This window comes from Streptopelia decaocto, assembly GCF_964273445.1.
Source record: "Streptopelia decaocto genome assembly, chromosome: 2".
NCBI lineage: Eukaryota > Metazoa > Chordata > Aves > Columbiformes > Columbidae > Streptopelia > Streptopelia decaocto.
Window position 1 is genome coordinate 138,430,948 of NC_138655.1, and position 25,022 is coordinate 138,455,969.

General features: G+C 40.9%; 1 protein-coding gene across 2 annotated transcripts in view; it reads left to right on the plus strand.

Annotated features, from left to right (window-relative positions):
- Positions 1-25,022, plus strand: part of CALCR (calcitonin receptor) — a 163,532-nt gene that overhangs the window by 118,200 nt on the left and 20,310 nt on the right. For both annotated transcript variants that reach the window (XM_082045848.1, XM_082045849.1), the window contains exons 7-8: positions 5,371-5,497; positions 21,064-21,217. In XM_082045848.1, coding sequence (XP_081901974.1) covers positions 5,371-5,497; positions 21,064-21,217 — 281 coding nt within the window. The remainder of the gene's footprint in view (positions 1-5,370; positions 5,498-21,063; positions 21,218-25,022) is intronic.

The window sequence follows — 25,022 nt, forward strand, 5'->3', positions numbered from 1 at the left end:
AGCTATTGACTTTAGTAGGTGCTTACGGCCCTCAGCAATAAGTGTGAATCTGTGTAGCCTTTCATCATCATTAAAAGGAAAAACAGTGATGTGTGTGACAGAACTTTAAAGGAAACTAAACTGATAATCACAGAAAGCATTGAAGCTACTGTATGGCAACTTAAGTGGAGGATTAAAATCTTATCCCTTAGTGAACCTGCCTGCACACTATTTATTATAATGTGTCTGCAGTGAAGGAGCAGAGTGAGCACAGATTTGCTGTCAGGCATGTATATGAAGCTTCAGTCAAAATCAGTAGTGAGGGGCTGTCTGGGAACTGCCTTTGGTTTTCAGCTCAGGGAAATGGTAAGCACTGGAAGACACCAAAGGCAATGGGGAAAATATTCAAGAATAAACATCCAGAGCTATAATGATTTCTATAAGCTAGCTCTTAAGCAATCTCTTTAAGTTATTTCACTTTTGTAATATTATCATAAACTACAAACTACCCAGGCTGATAGCACACTCATAAATCAGGGTTGCAATGTCTGTTCACAGATACTTTGATGAAACAGAATGATACATCCGGTATAATGACCCAAATGGGTAGCATCTTATTGATTTCAGCAAAGGTGCGTCAGTTACTTGCAATCAGATAGCCAGAACATCAGTTCATAACCAGAGGTAGGGAAATGCTCCCCATCAGTATAGTACATATAGAGATAACTGGATTGTGAGATGCTGGACTGTGGGATATCATCATCTTCATTGTCTGAATTTCTGAGATGTGTATTTTGGCCACAAATACACACATGAAGATTTGTAGAATCCATCAGTACATAGCAAAAACAAAATTCCAGCCTACACATGCACAGTAATTGAATAAATATGGGGATAAAAATAACCCCTTGCTGAACATCAGTCTCTAGTGCACAAGGGATGGGTACCTTGCTTCAAAAATCTGTACTGAAAGGTGCTCCACAAAACCCCGGATACCTTGTGACAGTGCTTTAATCAGTTCTAGCATCAGAGTCCCTGTATTTTTTAATCTAAATCTTACATGAGGCACCTCAGCCTATTTCTGGTCCCAATTTTGATCTATATGTACTACATATCTATGGATATGTTCAGGTTGTGTTCCTTTTCATAATATTGTTAGTAACATTATGCAAAGCTTCTCCCTGGTTACTTCATATGCTCCTGGAAAGGTACACCATGGAGGAAGGTGTCCATGTAGGCTGGACAAGGGTATACTTAGTAAACTGAGAGGCCAGAAGAAGGTGGCATAAATCTTAGGGTTATACAGTTAGATGTCTGTGCCTCAACTGTCAGACAGTAATGGTAGTAAAAGAAAAAGTCCCCAACATCATCACCACCAAGAGTGAGTCTAGCAAACATAAGAAAATGAAAAGGTTGGACTTTGCAGAGACTGTAAGTGTCTGTAAGATTGCAAGCTTAAAATAGGTGGATCCAAAATACAGGTTGTGAACTCTGCTGATTTCCAGAGAGGCAGTTTGATGAGTGACTGTGATAACATGCAGTAATCAGATACAGAGATAGCTAGAAACGGATGTGTTCCCTTCCCATCTAGGTAAAGATAAAGAGCAGAAAACCACAGACACAGTAATGCTTTGAGAAAACTGGGAAGAGCACAATTTAATCTGATTTGGAATCTTATACTCAGGCTTTAGAGTTCTTTGGAATAGTAAAGACAGGATCTGGTTAAACTGGCTGCCCAAAATGAACCAAGAAGGTGATACCTTGCATCAAGCAAGGCAGGATGAGGCTGTCTGACTCACTCCTATCTCTGACTCATGGATAACGCGCGATCCTGACCAGTCCCAAGATGCGCTGGAACACTCATCTTTGCAGCAGCCTTCCAGACAGCAATACGTCTCCTCCTCTATTTCCTTCTCTGCTTTCCCTTCATGACTAATCCATGACACAAAGGTTACAGGAGGAAGTAGAGAAAGGAATTAAGATGAAGTACTGCAAAATGATGAGAAAGTGGAAACCAAACCACGATCATAAGAAAGTGAGAATAAAGCTGTGTTGGGAGCAGGGGTCATGTTGCCTTCAGTTGTTTTCTATCATCTGGCTATGACAGTGATAGATTATTTGACCTTCAATAGAAGGCAAGCTGTCAATCAGACAGTCAATCAGACAGCAAAAGATGGTTTCAGGGCTACATAATAGCCTTTGACTATAGAGGTGGCAACAAATAGCTTGCAGAGGTTGCTGTTTCCCACATGTAGGTCTTTCCTGACAGAGGTTCATTTTCCTTTCTATTTTGGGTATCAGGGTTCATAATGATGAGAAATGTTGCCGTACATTTGGAAGGGAATACAGAACCAGTAGTGATGAGCATCGCTAAGCAATAATAACTCATAACAGCAGACAGAGTATTCATAAAATAGAGTCTCTAACAGTTACATGTATCATCACATTACTGCAATATTTTTGTAATTGCAAACTGAGACCCCATTATCTTATATGATAAAACACAAAATAAAAAGGGGACTTCTAGCTCCAAATCACTTCCAATTGAATTACTAAAACAAAGACATTTGTATAAACAGATAGGGAGTACAATACATCTAGATTTGCCAGAATAGTAGATGTTGTGAATGCACCTGCAGTCTCCAAGGCTTTTAAAAGGAGTTGAAGGACAATGGGTGGAAGGATTGTTGGGGGCTTTCCTCATGGGTAAGGGAGAGCATGGTAGAAAGCACGAAAATAATTTGAAAACTAAACAACTGGGTAGGAGGTAGAAATAGCTGTCTGAGGGTGAAAATCTGTGTTCTCATTATTCATTAATGAAAAGAAAAGATGTATTGGAAGTGTAGATCTATGAAGAAAATAATGCTAATACCTCCTTGGAAGTCAAAATATCCTAGATGCAATAGAGAAGTAGAGATAGGAACTCAAAAGTAATGATGACTCTGTGAGTATATAGCACTTATCTCTGTCAAAGGAAATGTAGAAGACATAGGATAAATGTGAAGCATTGAGGGACCATGAGAAACACAGGAGATTGAAACTCTGAGACACAATTGATAAAGACTCAAGAACCTCACAAGTTTTAAACCCTGATAACTGTCTTAGTGATGCCTTCTTCCATATTGATTAATAAAGTAGATTAGGGAGCATTAAGAAAGATGGGTGGTGTGTGAAAAGAAGCCTTCAAAAACACCACAAAGGAATAATTACGAAATCAGGAGGAGGGTCTGGAGACACCTAAGAGAGATTGGAGAAGGAGATTACACAAAGAGGATGAATCAAGGGGTTTGGATTTACTAGAATGTTCTCCTCTTGGTGTTGACTGAGTCAAGCAGGTGCTAATGTCATTTTGATGGCAAACACTGAAGATCAAATTAAAAAGTGAGGAGTAAAACTAAGAGAGGAAGGCAGGTAGGGAAAGGAGCTTGGACAGCAGATGAAGACAACATGCAGTGAAGGACAGTCCAATTTAATAGAGGAGTAAGATTGGCAAAAGTCAAGTGGAGGAGTGAAGAAGGACAAGTATGTGAGTGAAAGCACATGTACCTGGCAGAGATTATCATAAAAGACTGTCTCTCTGTATTGGTTGCTATGTAGAGAGGCAGCTGGAGAGACAAGGGTCTGCATCTCTGTGTCCAGAAGCTGAAGAGACAGCTCTAAGTAACAGGGAAATTTTTACTTATTGGGAACAAGAATTTACATCACACCAATCCTGTTCCCAGGACTGCAAGAGGAAGACAGAGGCAGATGAGCACATGACAGCATCCCAAGAAAAGTAGGATTAGTAGCATAGACAAAGTAAAGTGATGGAGAATGGGGAGGAAAGAAGAATGAGGACTGGACAAATACCACCAGAGCTTAGGAGCAGAAAAGGAAAGTTAACCTGGATTTGTGATGGAAGCAAATATAGATGGAATAATCACAAGAACACAGTGTAGGAAAAATAGCTCCAAAGCATGGTCTGTTTTGCCCAATAACCTTTCCTACAGTGGATCACACTGCAAGTGTGCCTAGCCCCATATCTGGTACTCAACAGTTGCCAATAGCTGATGCTAAAGTAAGAACATAAAATCAGGGCAAGTGTAAAAATATATTCTCCTTCCTAGACCCATGAACCTGCATCTCATGGTCATCCTGAACCAAAGAAGGTGTCTTGGGAAATAAGGAGGTCAACAAAAGTGATGAGCATTGCAGGATGCTGGTGACCATAACCAGAAACAACAGCCTCAAGCTGAAGGAAGAATTCCATCTCATGACTCAGAAAATAGGTGTATGGAGAGCTAGGAATAAGTGGCAGGTGCTAAGCGATGAAAAAAAATAAACAAACAAGCAAAATAATCAGAAAAGAGTTCAGCTGGTTAAATTAGCTCTCTGTTTTTAAAGAATGTGCATTCTGTGTTAGCCTCCATATGCAAATCATCAGAAAGTCACAGCCTGTGCTTTGTTCCAGACTGAAAAAGACTCCTAGTGCAGAGGGGAAGCCTTGATTTGCTGAGACAGTGATACTTGCTCTTGGCTGTTTTTTTACCTACTGGTTTTGCCTGCTTGCTCTCAGTGATCACTGGATACAAACATCACAGCATTACCTAACAACACCATGATTGCCTTTCTGCAATCACCTCCTGTCAGCCCCAGGCTGTGCTCTGGGGCTTGGAGTGCTGTGCGGGTGTTGTTCTCTGCGTCCAGGGTAGCTGAGGAGGGGGCATGAGGATTTGGGCATTAATTAGAAAAGGGAGATGCTTCAGGTCTGAAACTGCAGGCATGATTTGGTTGCACAAGAATCCTGTGAAATTCCCTTGGGAAAATCTGCTACTCACAGTACCATTCCGAAAACATTAGTGCTCCTTCTGAGCAAGAAAACAACTTCTTCTGATTTGAGATCTCAGATGGAGTTAGAAACGTGCAGGATGACAACTCAAATCCCCCTGTAATTTAAGGGGACTCATACCCAAACTTCCCATCCTGTCTCACCACTAATTTGCAAAGTAACAAATAATTTTAATCTGAATATCTGAGAAACTGAGTCTCCAGGGAAGAGTTACTTATAAATCACTATTCCTGGTGTTGATTACTTGTATCTTGTGCAGCTTAATTCTCAAAGTTCTGCTTCAACACTTAATATCTTGATTACCATGAAATAAAGAAAGGCATCGAGGGCTGAGAAAGTAGCCGGATAGCTCTTTACACCATGGTCTAAAAAGCATGTGGTACTAAACAGGTGTAAAAACAAACCCAAAAATTTGTCAGAGGTTATGGCTGCAATGTAAGGCATGTATTTTCCGATTACGCCTTGCCAAAAGGCATTTTTGAGAGAATGTTGCCAGAAAGAGCTTGTTAAAGTGACATCAGAAGAGAAACACTAATTTACGATGTGTTCTACATATTTTTCAGGAGCCTCAGCTGTCAAAGGATAACACTGCATAAGAATTTGTTTTTTTCTTATGTGCTGAACTCCGTGTTTACAATCGCCCACCTCATTGCTGTTGTGCCTAACCCAGGCCTTGTAAAAAGGGATCCTGTAAGTACTGCATGACTCCTCTCCATCTCAACACCCAAGTAAAATTACTATGGCCACTCCAAAATCAGACATTCCCATTCACCTGTTAATGATAGCTGTCTGGTAAAACATGTACAGAGGCTGCAGATTCTGAGAATTTCACTCAATCCTGTTCAGATCTTTCCTCAAGCAATAAAAATATTTGAATTTGATACAAGTGAGAGAAGCCCCAGACTTGCTTCAGCCAGCCCATCCATACAAACGTGTCAGATGCCCACTGCTCTTGTGTCAGATCCCCATCACTCTCAGCACTAACTTCCTGATGTTTCCAAACAAAGCCCCAGAAAGAACAAATGCTCTTGGTGGTCACCTGTCCTTCCTCACAGGCACATACATTGCAGGGGCCAGGGGGCAGGAGTGGAGAGAGATATGACTATTTTCAAAATGCCTCCCCAAAATATCTTTTGCTGCATTATTTTTCTTGGGAGGTGGTAAATCAGGGCAATAGCTTGCTTCACTGCTCTTAGATAGTGATACAAATTGTACTGATCCCTCAGCTGATAAATATGTATAGCAGATCTCAGTTACCCATCTCTGATCTTGCTCTCTAACAGAGCCATCACATTGTGTTTGCCGTTGTTAACAGCAGCCTTGGCTGATGTGAAATTAAAACAAGCCTGGGAATCTCTCAAGTTATGTCACAACACTGATCAGCTTGTCTTCTCATAAAATTGTTCAATTACAGTTCAACCATTTATCCGTTTCTAATTTTATGAAAGCCATTAAACATTAGCACCCAAGATTATCTGATCAGGTGTGTGTCTCTCAAATGTGGCTGGTTAAGTAAGCTAATTAAAGCTTACCTGTTAAGTAAGCTAATTAAAGCGGGAAATACATAGACTAAAAAAAATCGCCAGTTCCAAGGACCATCTGGAGACTAAAAAATAGAAGAGCAGAAGAATAATTAAAAAATCACAGGTTTTGTTTCTTCTTACTGCATAAGCACCATACAGAGGTAGCCTGTGCAAGAGATGCAATGAAAATACACTTTATATTTGAAGATAGAAAGCTGGCACGTGATATCAGGCACCTAAATTGAAGTAAGATCATTACCTCAGGGTTAAGAATGATGCTTCCTGACAGCACAAGTAAATTATTAGAAGTGCTTTAAACTAAAAGTTGAAGCTGCAGCAAGGACTCTTGTGCTCTAAGATTTCATTAAAAAGCTGTACCTAGTGCCTTTGGGCTGAATCTTTATTTTGAATGAAATCTTGACCCCAGTGAAGCCAATGACAAAACTCTCGGAGACTTTGGGAAAGCCACATAGCCAGTATGCTGAACATCACCCGATGAAAACCCCAACCTAAGTTGCTAAGGCAACAGACACTATAGAAATGACATAAATGGTACCTTTGAAGACTGGGGAGCTCCAGACCAGTGGAGAGGTTCATGTGTGCAGTAATCTTTCAGGTCTCAGGCCAGGCTATGAAGAGGACCCGTAGTGCTGAGTACAGCCACGGAAATCACCCAAGCTGGTGCCCTTCCACCGATGTTACTGAATATGTCCATGTTTACTAAATCTGGCCTCAGCTACTTAGCTAAGCACATGCTTGGATGAACAAAGCCCTTGTTTCTACTTTCTTCTTCAGAACAGAATTTGCATGTCTTTGACTTGGCAGTGAACTGCTGTCTAGAGGCAAGGTACAAAGCCTGGGGCCAGAAGACCTGGGGCCTCCCGTTTTTGTTCTGCTGTCAAGTATGGGATGAGGATACACTCACTGCTTTATCTTGCCTCACTTTCTAAATTTCCCTTCCTTAAAAAAAAATGAACTGCCAGGGACAGGCTTTTAACACATGATGAAAATACATAGGGGCTCCATATGAGTATATGACGACTTAGAGGATTTATGTTAAAACTTTACTTATTCCATCAGGTAAATTCCCATAATATTTTTATTTTAGTGCTGACTAGGAGAGCAAATGAAGGCTTTATAGCTTGTTTTGGTTTTCTTTTTTATTTTTTTTTTCTGTCTCTACTACACGCTCTGTTTTATTAAGTCTGTTTTAGGATTACTACCTCTACCTTCCTTCCTATAGTTTTCTGCATTTATCCCCTTTCCTTCTGTGCAACTCCTGAGCTTTACAGGCTCATGTATGTGTGTGGCTCCTACCTGTAACCTATACAGAAACACTGAAGTGTGTAGAAGGAATTTTAAATAGTCACAGACACCCTGTATGTAATGATCATATACAGAGATGCACTTGGTAGCATTTATTCTGCAAAATAATAAATGTGTTTCAACCCCAATAGACCCTGCACTTTTTTTTTCCTGCCTAAAGTTTCACAATAGATTTTAAATATGCAACACCATGGGAAAAATACTTACAGTGAATACATATTTATGAAGATATCAACAAATCCATATAATTTTGAAACAAGAAAGAAAGTTCTGTTAAATAACAAAGAGAAAAGACAGGAGGATCAAGAGAGGAAATTCATCCCTAACACCAAGACACGTACATTCTCCCTGTATCCAGATAAATAAGATCTGAGACAATCCAAAGCATCATTTGCATGAGGAGAGGTTGTACTGCATCCTTACTTGCGTATAGTTTGCTGCACAGAGATAAACCCTTTGATCATCATTCTGATCATGTAAAATGGTAAGTCAAGCCACTTTATCAATAGATCTTAATTTTCTTCTTTTACCTCTTTTTTTTTCCTGGTTATATAATTTTCTCTCTTTCTCTTTTTCTTTCTGATTTGTCTGGATCTCAAATGGTGGAAGCAAAAGATGTGAACTCATGACCACACAAGAATCAAAGAAGCAATGAAAAAGGTTCAGGATCACTTGAACAAAATAAACAGGACACATGCATGAACACGTATTTACATACAATGAAAAATGTAATGTGAGCTAATTTTTTAAATGTTGTATCTAAAGTAGCAACTGCATTAATTACACTGTTACTGGAACATATTTTATAGGAAGGCGTATCTTCTATCACCACATTAAATGAGACTGACCCATAGAAGAAGGGTAATCTGTGAACAGCATATTATATTCTCCATTAAAAACCCTGGAAATATAAATAAAACCTTTGCTGCCTCATCTTTTAATATAGTCTTTCACATCAGATCTGTATTTCTCATTTTTCTTATTCCACAAGCCTAGTAATTTTAAGAGTAAATAGCGATGGGGGTAAAGGAAGATACAGCTAATGACTGGAGGGACAGTTCTTACTAATGAGAAACTGAATAATTGATCAGCTCCATGGACACTAATATAAATACATTTGTAGATAAGACTATTTGGTCACAAATCAGTAGTGGCTCAGTAATTGGAAACTCGTCCAGAAAAGCTTTAAGAAATCGTACTGCATTTTTTATCACTTTCTTGTTCTGGTGGAGATATCTGTTCTCTTCTTTCTCCAGGCTGTTCTGTAGCATCTTCACTTTTCATGTAGAAGATTCGCCCTTGTTTCTGGCACTATGTGGAGCAAAAGTTGTGGGCTCTCATGCTTAGCCATGGTATATCAGAGAGTAAGGACCCAGCATCTGTTCCGGCATGCTCCAATTTAATTTTCAAGTCCCAGCTTTCTGCCACACAGCTTATTTATGCCTAAATGTGTAAATAATCTGTTCCCCCTCTTGCATGGGTACAGCAGCAAAGCCAGTAAGGGACAACCCAAAGCAACCCGTGTTTCATTACAAGCACAGTGGTTTCATTTTCTCAGCAAGGAGGGACTGAGTGTGGGCTAGGCTGAGCCTGGAGCAGTTCTTTCCACTAGCAGTATCTGTAACTCAGCTCTTTTTGAGGTGGAAAGTATCTTGGACATGGGGTGTGATATGCTGAAGCCTGTTCTGGCCTCCTTTTATAGATGTAAATATTCTTTAAAGATCCTGAGCTAGTTTACCACACTAGCTGATGGTGCAGCATGCCTCCTCTGTCTCTAACAGGACAGGCAGCACATAGTCCCTTCCTCTTCCCAAGCATTTTGCTGAAGTTGCTATCACTGTGAGTATGAGGTGGGATGACAAAATGCTCTCAGTTTATCTGTACTGCCCAAATCCCAGCAAGCCTTCAGGAGAAACCACTAAGCTGCTTCCCACTCAGCGTTATTAGTGAGACCAAAAGAAAGAGAGAAGGAAAGCACAAAAGCTGGTGTCCACTAGAATTACAATCTTTAAAGCAATGCCATGATAGTAGTGATATTAAAAAAATTCTTGTCCTCATAAACACTAGAACACTATAAATAATCTCACCATTGACTAATTAAGGTGAAAACCATGCCTGCCCAAGCATATTAGGTGTTCCTCCCTACCAGAGGAAAAAAGTAGAAATAAAATGTTGAGTTGTGTGGAAAGATAAGGAGTGCATAAAGGATAGTTACTGTGATTTATGGGATTTATGGGATTATGATACTGGTGACTTCCCCTGTTCTCAAAGGAATAAGAAGGAAATGAGAGCCTGGAAAACAAAGGGGGTTCATGGTATTTCAAGAACAGTGTTAATTTTAGGTCTTTTTACCATATCAATGTTACCTTCCTCGTCTCTTGTTTTTTCTTCCTTTTGATGTATCCTGGCAGAGACTGGTAGGGATTAAAACATATTTTTCTCAAATGAGAGGCCAATAGCTGATAATAGTGAAGATAAATGGCAAAAGCGCTGCCCCATGTGACTTGTGTTTGCCTCAGCAGTCCCAGCAGTTCCCACAGTGCTGTCTCGGCTGGAAGCAGCAAAGGTGGAGCTCCACAAAGAAGTGCGCTTTGATCATCTGAGTTGTTTCATGTATTATGCTTGGGATAGAGCTTCAGGAGCCTCCATTCTTGTTAAATTAATCAGATTCTTTGTTAATGTAACTATTTCCAGAGCTTTCTGTCACTCTCAAAGCATCTCCAAAGTTATTCATCTTAGTACATCTGTTCCTCCATCCTGTTTCCATTAGATTACTTACAAGGGCCTCCACAGTGAGTTTAGCCACCAAGAGATGACACAAAGCTATTCTAGAGTTTTCTCTACATGCAAAAGTAATCAAAGACCAAACTTCTAACAGTGAATTACTTGCCAATACTTAGCAGTCATGCCTTCTGAGAGTATCTCCTATCCTAGAAGACGGTTGATGTTCTCCTGAAAGCTGTCAGCATCTTGCCTAGGAGTCCTTAGTCTAATCAAGAGTCCAACTGGCTGTTTAAAACATTGAACTTCTGCTGCCTCAGGTGTAGGAATGAGGCTTGGTGAGACTGGGTCTAGTGTGCATCTATGAATTTACAAATTGTGTGTTTTTGTGCATTTGCAGATTATATTTGTACATTGACTTCACTAGTACAAACTGACTCAGCAAAGTTAACCCGAGAGAGTAAAATGTAATACTTGCTTTTGTGTAAGTCAAAGAGGGCCAAAGTCAGCCTCCAGTTGCATCCATGCCAAGCCCTATTGAAGTCAAAGGTTTTCCATTAGTTTTGTGTCTCACCACACCACACTGAGTGATGAAGTTCTGACCTTTTTTTGTTCACCTCCAGAGTAAAACATGGAGTAAAAGTTCTTGGTTTGGGTGAGCGAACTGAACCTTTTAATTTGTCATTTACAAGCAAAGGACTGAGGTTGTGCTTTATATTTTGCAGATGCCCCAGAATACTTTTTGCCATCTACAAAGGGATAGCCAGATCCCATTAGTTTTCCTTTGCCTGAGGAAGTTCATGAAGACAAGCCCACATCTCCCAGCCCTCCCATTTCCCCTGTGACAGCAACCCATCTTGTCATTAGTTATCACCAGTAAAGCAGAGAAGAGTGCATGTCTGAGTGGCACAAGTTCTTTTCTGACATAGTAAATGCTATACCAGGATAGGGGAGTCACAAACTATCTTTTGAAATAGGAGTGGGTGGTCACTAACATTCTTCTAAGTTCCATTTAATTTTGGTGTTGTTTTTTGTTTGTTTGTTTGTTTGTTTGTTTTAAGCACAAAAAGAACATCATTGGTAATTGGGAAATCAATAAAAAAGAGGGAAGACAGTAAGGTTTGGCTCTAATGCTCACATTTGGAGAGAAGCTGTCCCAGCTAAGGAGCATTTCTGAACTGGACTACAAAGCACCATATGTCATTTTCTGAGGTTCATAGGTGCTATGGCAGAACCTGAGATGTGCAAGTAAGTACAGGGGGCTCACCTCAGGAGTTGTCAGGGAAAGGAAATTTCTGCTCTGTCTGCCTCTTCCCTCATTGACAAGACAGAACTGACACATGGAGAGGACAGTCACTCCTCCTGCATTTCTGTTTCTCCAGTCTCAGAAGAATTGCACTTCTGAGTGTATAATTCTTTGCTTCCTAACAGCATTTGCTGTCCAGCCTTGCTAAGCTGCGGGGACACAGAAAATGGAGCGGTAATGTGCAGGATACACAGTGGCAGGATCTCCTGATCGAGAGCTCTGGCACCCAGACATGGCCAGCGTGACATCATTGACAGTGTCCAGTGCCTGGGAGCAAATCCAGGTTTCCCTCCAGGGGAGTGTGACCCTCCTTGACTGTGACTTTGGTTCAGGAACACCTTCAAGAGGATGAGGTGTTTTTATGCTTTATGCTGGTGAATCATTTATGAATGAAGTTTCTGACAGCAGTAAGCTCACGGGCAGTGCCAGGACTGTGCTGCACCAGCTTCACCCTCATTGAAATCACTGGGTTCCACTGGTGCAACACTGCAGTAATGCGGATGTAAATCAGAATCTCTCCTTCCATCCTAGGAAATATCAAGTCTTCCCTTTCCCATGAAGTTCCCCAAGATTAATGCAGACTAAGGGACATTGTGAATTCAGAACCAGCCAATATTCAAAGAATTATCACAAAATTTCAGTCTTGAATAATATCTGCATTCATTTAAAGACACATCTGTCAGAGTACTCCATCATTTTCCCCAACGTCTTTATATTCTTGTTTATATTCTCAAAAATCTCAGAGTAATGAGAGAAAGAAGCACCATATAAACCTGGTGCTGTCAGATGCACTGATCTGATGTGGCATGCCATGCTCAGGATATGAAGTATGGATGATTAAAGGACACTTCTGTGAAGAGTATTTATGGTTTATGTGGAACAACTGAATCTAGGCTGCAAAGAAGTCAGTCAGTCATCATCTCTGAGAAAGATCTGTGCTTTCTCAACAATGTTATTATGGTTCCTTTCTCAATGGGAAGGCACCATCCAGTTAACTGTTGCCATCAGGAGGTGAAAAAAGACATTTAAGAGTCTCAGAGTAAGTATTTATTTTGGGACAGACTCCTTCATCTTACTTTCCTCAGGAATTATTATTCTATCTACATTTCAGTTGCTTGCTCTTCTTTTAAAGTAGTATCTATTAGTAGGCTCAGGTTTCTCAAAACTGTTGCAGCATCACAAAGGGAGGGATGATAGCTTTTGTGTAGCCCAGTCCCAAGGAATTCCAGGTCAAATAACCCAGGCTCTATTGGATCCTGTGGATGGTACTTCAGCAGTGTAATCCTTATACACTGCCTCTTATTTAGAAGGCCATTTTCTTCAGAAATGTGATTCCAGAAAGGACCTCATACTGCCAAATGCATTTTGGTCCTGAAGCTGAAAGTATTGGGCCCTGGGGCTTGTTACCAGGTTTTCAGGCTGCATTTTTTCTGCTCAGGTGAGCATCGTACCTGCACTCTCAGCCACAGCAAGGATGGAGGCACACAGCACACAGGCTAAACTGCAGTCTCTGTGAAAAGTCTGATTTAACCTGTCATGCTGCTTAATCGTTGTGCACCTGCACTATCTCTGGGCCCTGAAGCTCTGCCATTGTGGCAGCGAGAAGTGAGCACTCGTGGGACAGTTGTTTTCAAAATCAGCAAAACCTTAGCTTCCCTGGTCTTGCTGTCATCAACTGCAGTTCTCCTGTCTGGCCACAGAGGCCATTTGCAACCACTGGGGCTTTTATATGAGGTTGTCTTAGCAAAGCACGCGCTGTCTCTGTGTGCAAAATGAGTGAATCCTGATTTGCTAAAATTCATGACATGCCATCAGAACTGCTGCTCAAGAAAGGTGTACTGCTGCAGCAGCCCCTGAAAGACTGTTAGTCATTCATGGTGTGGAGTGGGGCTTGACTGAGTCCTGACACTAATTCAATTCTCCATGCTTTACTGAGGCTTTTTATAAATTTTCCCATTGCTTTTCCTCAAGAGATGGGACAGGTTTGTAATTACAAAGTGCAGATGACCTAAAAACGTAGGGTGGGACCCAGGTGACCATAAATTTCTGTCAATTGCATCTGAGAGACTGAAAGGTGAATAGATGATGCATCATATAGATCCTAAAAATGGAGGCATGGAAATATGTCAAGTAACGTCATCTTCTTAAATGTCAGATCAACAAGTACAAATGCTAACCTTTGCCTTTTTGGTGGGTTCTGTGCTACACTGGATGGAACTGCTCCTGTACTTTCCACACGAGGCCTTGCACATGAACAGTACATTTAAAGCAGCTTAGGCTTTGATATTTTTTAGGTAATATAAAGCAATTATGTTTAGAAACTTTGCTGCTCTAGATACAACTACCAGTTCAGGATAATTCAAATTAAACTTGAGGTTCCTCTCCAAGTTTTCTTTAGCTTGTCTTTAAAAAGATCTGCCTGGAAAGTAGATTTTTCAAAATCCCTCAAAAGATGTACATCTCCAAAAGGAATTCCCCTCAGAAGGGCAATACCATAACATTTCCAAAACACAATATTCCCCTTGTACCATGCTGCTATAGCTACTTTCCTCACTGGAATTTTTCTGATTAAATGGCAGTGCTGCCAGTGCAGGCAGCTGTGTCTGAATACAGGAGACCATTCCCCTTCCTCTGATGCAGGTAGCTAAAACAGGCCAGGTAAATAAAATGCAGTGCTCATTCCTCTCCAGGGACTCCTTTAGTCTATGCATCTATACCATGAAGTCAGACATCCAGGTTAGGCGAGATGAATGGCATCTGTGTTATTTCATTGCCCTTTGGTAACGGCTGTGTAGATCTGTATTATTGCCTATTTTCAGTCATGACCCAACCACTCTGCTTCTCTTTAAGGTATTTAAGACCAAACAAAAGTAGCCTGAAACAGAAGATAAATTAATGAAAGGGTATCAAAGTGTCTTTACAGATGACAGCCAAGCACATGGGGTAGCAGTATGGGAGAAAAAACAGTAATGATTCTGAGCAGGAGAAGAAGGCAAGAGTCTTGGGCTAGTTATGTACATAGCCTTTAGCTTTAGTTGCCAGAATGAGCTATCAGCCAATAATAGATCAATTATCTGGATGATTAAGCTCCTTTTCTTATAATTTCACCTCTGAACAGCCTATGGTTGCATACACCAAACTGACTGTTTTCCAAATTTTCTGGTGCCCTCTTGCCCCAGCACCCCAAAATGTTGGGCACTCCTCCTGGCAGCAGGTCACCCCAGAAAAGGCACTGGAGAAGTCTGAGTCCATCTAGAGAGTTAAAACACCCATGAGCATTTGAGGTCAGGTATGTCTTACCTTTGGACACCTACTTTGTACATACACACAGCTGAACTAGTCACCGCCCACACCTTTTATAGCTAAAGATAGACAAAGGCACATTCAAGGCACAATCCATATGACTTATTTTAGATATCTCATTCAGGTTGAGGTAATTTTTGCTGTAATCTCCATCACCTATATTGATTCATTATCTTTTGACTACAGAAGAAACAGCTTAGGTGACTATATTTAGTCTCACAAATCCCAGTCGTATCATTAGAAAATCCATGGAGTATTTAAGTGAATTATGAAGTAGTTATATCCATGCCATAAGTTATATGTGTATCTAGTCCCTAGGAAAAACTTTTGCAGGTCTAGATCTTACACCTGAAACCTAAGCATAAGTACAGTCAGCTGTTAGATGTACTCCATGTAGTCTTAAACTAGCCTGGCTCACTGTGCAACAACAACATGCCCAGAGCTCAGGTATGACTGCAAAATCAGCCAAGTCACCTCATAATATCTGATTAACCTCTGTCTAACCTATCCTCCTGTGCCCAGTGACTCTTGCTCAGTTGTGATGAAGGAAGAGAGGTGCCTGAACTAACTCGTATCCAAGGGAACGGCAGGAAGATACGGCCTGAGAGAATGGCAGGAACATGTGCCAGGGGAGGTTTAGGTTGGACATTAGGAAAATTTCTGCATGCAGAGGGTGGTGGAACACTGGAACAGTCTCCCTAGGGAGGTAGTCATGGCCCCAAGCCTGGCAGTGTTCAAGAAGCAGTTAGGCAATGCCCCCAGACACATGGTATGAATTTGGGGGGTATCCTATGCATGGACAGGAGTTGGACTTGGTGATCCTTCTGTGTCCTTTCCAACTCAGGACATTCAGTGATTCTATGAACTGGAGCTCTTACTGTTTTCATTGGGGAGAAGATGGCAGCAGACCTTGTGAGCACTCTGACTCCAGGTCAGGTAGTTCCTGGACTATTTTTTGGGGCTACACTGGCTGCCCCAGTTTTCTTCTTCTCTGGGCCCCTCTCTGACAGCCTCTTTGCCCCAATCCATCACTCAGACTCATACTTAAAATGCCTCCCTCCAGCAAGCCCAGCTCAGAAACCCAGCTAATAAGCCCCATTGGGGTGGTGAGTCTGCATTTTTGTCTGCCTTGCACACTGCATGACACCTACCGGGGTGCACCCCGCCGGCACTGGCAATGCTGGATGTGCCATGGGAGGCCCACGGGAGCCCAGCCCAGCATGGTGCCCTGTGGAGAGCAAAGCTACAGCCCCGGGAGAGCCATCGCTGCAGCAGCTGGGACTCAGGAACGTGCAGATGTAGCCAGATTAACTTCTGTCCAGAATGCCTAATTCTGGGCTGGCTGCTTTTCTATAGAGTAGATATAGACACAAATACTGTTCTAAAAATATCCCCCGTTGTTTAATTTCATATTTTGCTTTCTTGTAACACAAAGCCTAGGATCCCTCTGAGCAACTGTGTACATTTTGTCCTGTAAATGGTTTAAAAGTATATTAAAACATTAATCTCTTAGCCCAGACCCCTGTGTGCCAGGTTTCTGACTGGAACACAATTTAATGGGTGACTCAGAGTAGATATATTGTATAACGGTATGACGTTCTGATAGCCAGTGATTTACAGCTACAATAGTTAGCACCGTCTTGCTTTGGAAAGTCATTTTATTGCTTATTTGTGTAATATATGGATACTTGGAATTTAATAATTTTTTCATAGAATAGTGTTCAACTAACCAGAAAAAAACCCAAACTAACCAACCAAATAAGCATGTAAGGCACATCAGTGATCAAACTTCAAGCCACTCCTTTAAAATCCTAAGTTAAGAATATCTGAGTATACATTTTCTTGCCTTCAAACTGAATTTTAATAAACCACATCTGACCTCTGTGGAAAGCAGTACAAACTCTCCTTGAGGAGTGTCCTTTGCTGCTGTGCACACGAGAGGTTCAGAGAGGTGAAAAGGAACCACATTGACATATCCTCAGTAAGGTCAGATGTGTTTATTTCCCTTTAAACAAATAAATGCACATCTGTAGTGCTGGACCATGTAGCTGGCTTGCTTCGAAATCAATAACCTTGGTTGGCCTATTCTTAAGGATTTATTTATTTGAAATGTCATTTGGCAGCATTTCAATGGACAGTTAGCATTTGCAAAGAGAGGTTTCATCATACATACCAATGGGCTATCCTGCCCTCGCTTTACACAGGGCAGGTCTCCAGAGCTGGCAAGGACTGGTATAAAACACGGACCTCTTTGCTTACCGGCCTGGGTTCCTTCACTCAGGAAACCATCACAGGAATGAGGACAGACAGGGATCTGGACAACTTTCCTGTGCCAAAACTGAGTCAGTGCTTTTGCTCTGACTGAATTACTATGAAGACCTGCTCCAAAAAGCAGTTTATTTCACATTATATTTTGTTACTGTCGTTGAAGACAGTATTCTGGGTTATATGTAGTCTGAGTGTTTTGGTTTGATTTGACCTAATGGGTAGTGATAATAATTAATGTTGCAGCTTTCTATCCAAAAGCTATTAACCAATAACCAAGGAGAGTCTTAACAGAGAAACGACAAGTAAATGTGATGAGGGACTGCTGGATCAGCCAAAGAGAGTGGCACGACAATTACATCACTGCACAATTGCAGAGTCCTGCGTAGGCAGACAGACCTTTGGAACTCCTTTGACAACTGAAACATTATCAGCATTTATAATACACCAATATATCCCACCAACCATCATAGACACCAGTTCTAGCTCCTTCTTGTAAAAGAAGTATAAATTATTTTATTTCTTCTCTGTGAAATGGTTCCAGCATCTTTTTGAAGTACCTTCATTACATGTTGCAGCTGAGATGTTCACGAGAGTTACATGACTCCTAGCAAGATTTGCAAGAGAGAATGGCTAACTGAATTCATGTTGACCCTTTTTGCCCCTGAGCAGTTAGCCAGAATTTAAGGCCATTGCAGGTTGCTTTCATGAGGAAGGAAAATTAACAATAAAATATATTTCTTTTTGGGTGTTCTCCTGCAAATCTATAAAGAACTTTCCTGAGCTTTTATGTTTATCAATGCAGTGAGAACAAGTAGCAGAAGGCAGCCCCCTTGCTTGCAGACTGAGTTTCTTGCCAGTCTGTATTCTGCCAAAAAATGGTTTACTCTTGGCCATACTCCCGGAGGCACAAAGGAGCTGCTTTCTTAGGTGGCTACCTGGCTTTGCGGGCTCTCCTGATAATTGTATCACACTTTACTTCATAGCCACCAACCTGTGCAGTGCAATGCTGTCTCCAGGCTGTCGAAAAGAGGAGCATCTGCTTATTCCTTTGTTTAGGACACAAGTACATAAAGCACTGGGCTGCACTAGAAAGGACCAGCAGTTTCCTCTCAGCCCATCCTGCTCACAAATTAGTACCCAATAGCTAAGTCACCTACACACCCATAGACTGAAAGCTCATGACATCTTACGCTCCTTCATAGTGTGAAGGTGCTGTGAAAATCCTTTGAGTCCTAGATTTGACTCTGCTGCATATAGTATAACAAGGTCAGAGCCGCTGTGTCAAAGAACTTGCAACAAAACACATTTGACTTCAGCAGAAGACAAAACCCCTAGACATGTTTTTTTTTGTCTTAAAGTTAACATTTAGTCAGCATGGAAGTCATGGAAGATTTGCTTCTCTATCACCTTGCAATTTTACTTATTTCTATGAGAATAAACACTTAATAAAACTTATTGGTTCTGCAGTTTTCCCACCTAATGTACACCAAGACAACTTTCCTGTGCCAAAACTGAGTCAGTGCTTTTGCTCTGACTGAATTACTATGAAGACCTGCTCAAAAAAGCAGTTTATTTCACATTATATTTTGTGCAAACAGCTGACAAAGAGAGGTAAGGGTACTCCATAATCATCTCCCTTTCAGTTCAGCAACATGAAATGCTGAAAGCATTAAGTTAAAATGACAGGTTTGAGAACATACCATGGATTTTGTTGCAGACCTCAGCAGCCATTCTCTGCTCCCCTCCAGCTGCCAGACTGCAGCATGAGACAGTTCCTAGAGCCCCGCTGGGTGGATGGAAATCTGGGGATGCTTTGGCACCAACTGGAGCAGGGCCAGCCTCTGTGCAATGTGCAGGCACCCCCAGTCCCTCCTGCCACAGCCATTGGGGAAATAACCCCCTGACCAGCAACTTCTCCAAGGAGATCCCCACAGGGGAGCTGGGGCTGGCCCAGGCCAAATTTGGGACATAGCAGATTTTATCAAGCCTGTCTGGAAAATTGCTGTGATGGCTCAGAAAGTTTGCTGAATTTTTAGAGGCTGGGTTAGCTGGCTGGTGTCAGGAAGGGTTACACCTGCACATGTGTGCAGCCTTTGAGAAACACCTGTCAGTCAAGCCAGCCCTTTTGGGGATGGGTGATCCATAAGGGAAAGCTGTCAGCTGGGAGGCTGCCTCAGGCACAGGCATGGGAACAAGGCAAGAAATATATTGACCCAGACTGTGAAAAACATTCCAAGGATAATTTAAGAACCTTGATGAACACATTTGCCAACAGAAAAAGGAGCAAATACTTCTTATTTTGGGGTTTGTTTTTTGTTTTTTTTTTTTTTGTTAAACCTTTTTAAACCACTATACAAACCTTTTTGGGCACACTTTGTAAGAACTGCTCAGATACGGTGTGGAAAAAAGACGTGAAAAAAGACGTGTCTGCCATGTGTGGCGAGCAGAGAAAATGAATCACCCAAAATAAAAATCAGTCCTTAAAGTCAATCCTGTCAGAATCCTATATCCTAACCTATCAATAATCATATATTTTCATGAGCACTAAGCTGCACTGCAAATATTGAAAGAGAACTAAATGCACATGTTTGGGCAATTGCTTTGGGAATGTTTCTCAGCAAGAGAAGGTGGTGCACTGGATGGCTAACAAGCTTTTCTGGTCTGTAGTGTCAGTCTGAGTCCCTCAGGTGGGCACAGAACATGCAGTCCTCTACCTGCTGAATTGCCAAAATGCCTGCTTAAAAAGACAAGTAAATCTTCAAAATATCTCTTACAGCCTAGGTAAACTTTTGCAGAAGTTAAGAGGAAGGAGTATTTTCTTGTGGCCACAGATGATAACTGTCACTTTGCCATCATTCCTGTGACCTCAGATTTCCAAGGAGCACATGGTGCTCCCCAAGGAGCAGTGGATCTCTGCTGGCACAGCTATGCCCTCCCACTCCTCCTGGCCCTCCTGGGTGCTGGTGACATGGAGGCCATGTGGAGGACCCCATTGCCTTCTCTGAGGAAGCAGATGGACATGAGGTCCTCTCAGAAAAGGAACAGCATTGTCCCACACCAGATGACTCTCTGGTAGTGGACACGAAGCACTTCCTTCCACCATCTGCCCACCACTTCCCAGCATTTTGAAGCCACAGTCTCTTGCCAAGGTGTATGTCTGCAACCCCATCTGAACCACAGGTGGGAACCACATCCCAGCTTCACCAGCTCTGTTTAGCTCCATGTATTGCTTTGTTATTTGGACAAAATAAAGTTACCCCATCTTCTCACACAGGGGTGAAGCCAGTGTCCCTGACACACTACCAAAACAATCTCCACTGCCAACAGCACTTGCCATTCCCAAAGAATTGAATTCAGAGCTGATTGTAGTTTAAAGATTGAGTGACTCTGGCTCAGATGGGCAAGCTGACAAGCCTTGGAATAGTTTGATTAAAAGCAAAAAAATTCACCCAGGCTGGAGCTCTAAGTTACTGTCTTCTTCACAGCCTTTCTTGTACATCTAGAACAAGTTGCTTGTTTCAGTTCTAAAAATAGTCAGATTACCAAATTTTGAATGAGGTTTTTTAATGTGGTACTTTTTTGAGTGCTGTTATAATATTTTTTCTCCTTTTGTCAGGGCCGTTTGTTCCATTAATCTCCTTTATAAAAGTTTAAAATCCCTGCCACTGATAGGTGCTGAAGAAACACAGCAAGAGCTGAGGATTTTTGTTCCACTTTGCTTTCATACAGCCTAGCAGTAACATTTATCTTTGCCTACTTAAATGCAAAATGCTTATCAGTTGTGTGACATTATCTCATTTGTCTAACAGGTAAGCTGCAAAGTGCTGCAGTTCTTTCACCAGTACATGTTGGGCTGCAACTATTTCTGGATGCTCTGCGAAGGCATTTATCTTCATACGTTGATAGTGGTGGCAGTGTTTGCTGAAGAGCAGCGTTTGCACTGGTATTACCTCTTGGGCTGGGGTATGTATGTAATAATTTGTAGCAGGATGGTAAAATCTTTCAGAGGTTTGAATTCTTCTGGCACTTGTACACCTGAATTGTCGCATTTATGCCAGTAGATCATGTTTCAAGATTGAGTTCTTGGGTCCTAAATTTGAATGCATTTATTTGGATACACCTAGAGACTTAGAAAATTCAGCAGCGGTCAGTATCCATTATTTGCTGCATCTTGGGATTTGACAAAAGTAATGCTTAAGTTTTGTTAAGCAAATCTTTGGGAGAGAAATAGATTTCTATTTTTTATCCATGCACAACTCTCATCTGAACAAAAACTGTCTATTTTCATCTCTTATATGTGAAAATATTAATCCGTGACAGTACCTATAAGGATACATTTAGTCTGTAATGAAAAGGAGGAAAATCAGTATCTATGTCTCCCAAAGTGAAAAAACACAGCACATAAAAAGAGTAACCAGAATTTCCCTGGAACTAAATGCAGTATCAGATATACTTTGGTAGATGTAGTTTTAAAGGAGAAGATACAATTTTACCGACACAGGAGTAGATAATGTTCTGCTCTCAGAGCTGAGATAAATCTAACCAATGTGTTACAGTGGAGTGCAGTCTCTTTCACAGTTAAATCCCTATTGTAAATCTAGTCCACATCAATATTGACAGAAAATCACTATCAAGAGCTTTTTCCTATTTTGTGAACCATGAATCTCTGGCCTCATTCCTGTTTCTGGTGAGCTGCTCCCTGTATTTTGAAACCACTGGTGCAGCTAAGCAGCAGATTATGGACCTTTATCTGCACTTAAGGATGTTTGCTTGCATTCATATCTTGCAATTCCAGTCTGAAGCAGACAGAATTTATCTTCTCCTTCTTGGGAGATGTTATACTTGTTCAACATGATTTCATTTATAGCATGAGAATAAATAAATATTCCTACTTCTTAAAAAAAATTAGGAAATAACTAGATCAGAGAAAAATGAGCCAGTTCAGGATGTTCTGAGGAACTTTAAAATTCTGACTTCGACCACTAGTTAGACATTCAATATCAGATTCTAAATAGGCAGTAACCTCACAGTGGAAGGTTGTTCTTCCCCTATTTATATTTTAATTTAAGATTCTAGTAACTTACTTTATTCTTTTGGTATACAACTTAGTGCTCTTTAGTTACCTACATTAGATACCTAGAAAACTAGCATGACTTTCTAGTTTATATGGATTATTGTGCCAGGTAAAATTTTCCAGGCATTTAAGAACTTTTTTATTATTATTATTTTTGAGAATGCCAGCATGCACTCTTTTTTTCTTGTGAGAATGGCATCTTTTCTGAGAAGACAGGGACCTGTCATGCTCTTGGAATTAAAGTATGTGCAACATCATCAGCTCTTAAGTGAAGACAACATTGCTGAAGAACCCTAAATTGAGTCAAGGTTTCTGGACTGTCTGTCAATCCAAATAGCTGAGGCCTCTTGGAACAAGCAACTGTGTTATCACAAAGTTTTCATAATTCAGAATATTTGAATATACAAAGTGTGGTAGGGCTCTGCTTTTGAAATGGCAGCCCTATGCAAAGAGTCCATTGTAAATGTTTCCTTGCCATTTTCATGTCTTGCAGCATAAGCCTTCCCAAAATAGTGTAATTCCATATCCAATTACGCGGAAGTAAAATGGTCATAAACATATTTTTTCAGGTGGCATTCAATTAATGCAGTGAAATTTAATGCAACTGGGACAGGTAGCCTGCAGTGAAAGCTTATGAGCTAGCTGTAATATTGCTGAGAACAACAGTAGCATCACGGTGGGTAATTCAGTGAAGTTATCTGTTAAGATACTCATCGGTATCTGCAGCACTACCCAAAAAATAATCAGGGTGGTGGCTGTGGTAATAGGGTGATGATATCTTGAGAAGAAAAAGATTAATAAAAATAGACACAATTCTTTGATTATGAAGTCCACAGCCTTTTTAATGAAACTAGGTGAATACTTCCACAGAAAAAGTAATAATTAGCATCTCCTAACTAAGGCAAAATGATCTAATTACGACTATCTGGCCACCCTTAAGTTTGCATAAATCAATGTAATTCAAGTGATTCCAGAAGCAGTAGTCACACAGTCTAACTTTAAACATCCAGCTCTGTTTATCAATGAAGAGTGATACATTTCTCCAAAGGGCAATGCAGAGCAACCAGAGCAGGTTGCGCTCTGAATTACAATTCAAAAGATCAAGGTAAATGTACAACACAAAATGAATACACTCATTATTCATTGTTAGAACTAATCCCTGTGCAAGAAGATCTAGATTATTTTATTTGGAAAAATCACTAATGACATTTGTAAAATAACTATAAGAAAAATAAAAATCTGAGCAAATATAAAACACTTCTGCAAAAGATTTGAGATGATGGAATGGAATCTGACATGGACAGATGTATTTTAAGGCCGATGCCTTCAGGTGACCCCTACTCTGGGAACTGCTGCTGAGTATGTCATTTTTAATTTGTTATTGTTTCACTGGGTCAGGAAATCTGATCTTTTGAGGTCCCTTCCAATCCCAAACATACTGTGATACTGTGTGATACTGTGAAATCACCCTTACGCAGGGCAAGAAAACAGTATCAAATATGTGTATCCAGCTACAGTCCCCTCTGATGTGTATCCAGCTACAGTCCCCTCTGACTGCTTCAGGCAGCTCCATCCACATAAAAGTGAAAAGCGAATCATTTATTCAGACAGATTGCCCTCCAAATTGAACTGGAAATACAATTAAGCATAATTGTCAGTTGTCATAAAGGACGTGGCATGACCTAAAGGGATATGCCATACTTCTCTGGGATGGCTGGGGTGAGACCTTTTCTATGTTGCTCAGTGCTGACCACACGTAGATGATACTCCTGGAGTGACACATGTTGTGCCACTCAGACCTAACAGGCCTTCTTAGTGCCCTACTTCCCATCACCTCTTTGCTTTTTGGCCCTTTACAAGGGAGGAACAACATCTAGCCCTGTGGACCAGCCCGCAGCTGGAAATTTGAGCCATAGACACTCATGAGCTTCTTACCCTGTAATGAAATCTTTCCATCACATTCTCAAGATTTGCTTGTGAGTTTGTTGAGCCAAACTATTCTAGGCTAATGCATTTAACAGAAGAAAAAGATCCCTTGGCATTGTGTGGAGCACTCCACTTGCAATACTCCAGGCCAGAGCTTTCAGATTTAGACTTTTTGCTATTGCAGAAAGGCCCCTTAAAAATTTCACTTCAATCTATTTGTCAACAAAATTGGCTCAGACTTGCCCTATTTCCAAATAAAAAGGATTTTTTCAAGCTGTCAATCCCATAAGCTCATCCTGAAGTTGGGAACTCCTTTCTTTTCTGAGCTTTTTGTTGTTCTACTATGCATCATCACCTGATAAAAAGGCATTCTGAAGCCAGAGGCCAAGTAATCATTTTCTAACAATATATAAAGGAAAAGGCAATCCATTTTGTTCTCCCACAGCTGCATTGTCCTCCCAGTGTACACTGCAGTAAGAACTTTTTTTGGCAGTAGAGTAAGTAGCTGTTGCTTAAAGATACCTAGTGACAGCAGTGTCCTATTTACATACCTTTTTGACCTTATTCTCACTCCAACCTTGACTGGCCTGTGCTCTGAGGTAAGGTTTCCTGAGAATTTGGCTAGGGCTCTGTCTTTTATAAAAGTGTTCATGAATTCACTAACACAAAAAGAAACAAGGAGCCACATTCATCTCTCTGTGACTAATCATAGCATCAGCAGGACATTTTCACACATTTTTATTTATAATTATAGAACATCCAAAGCTC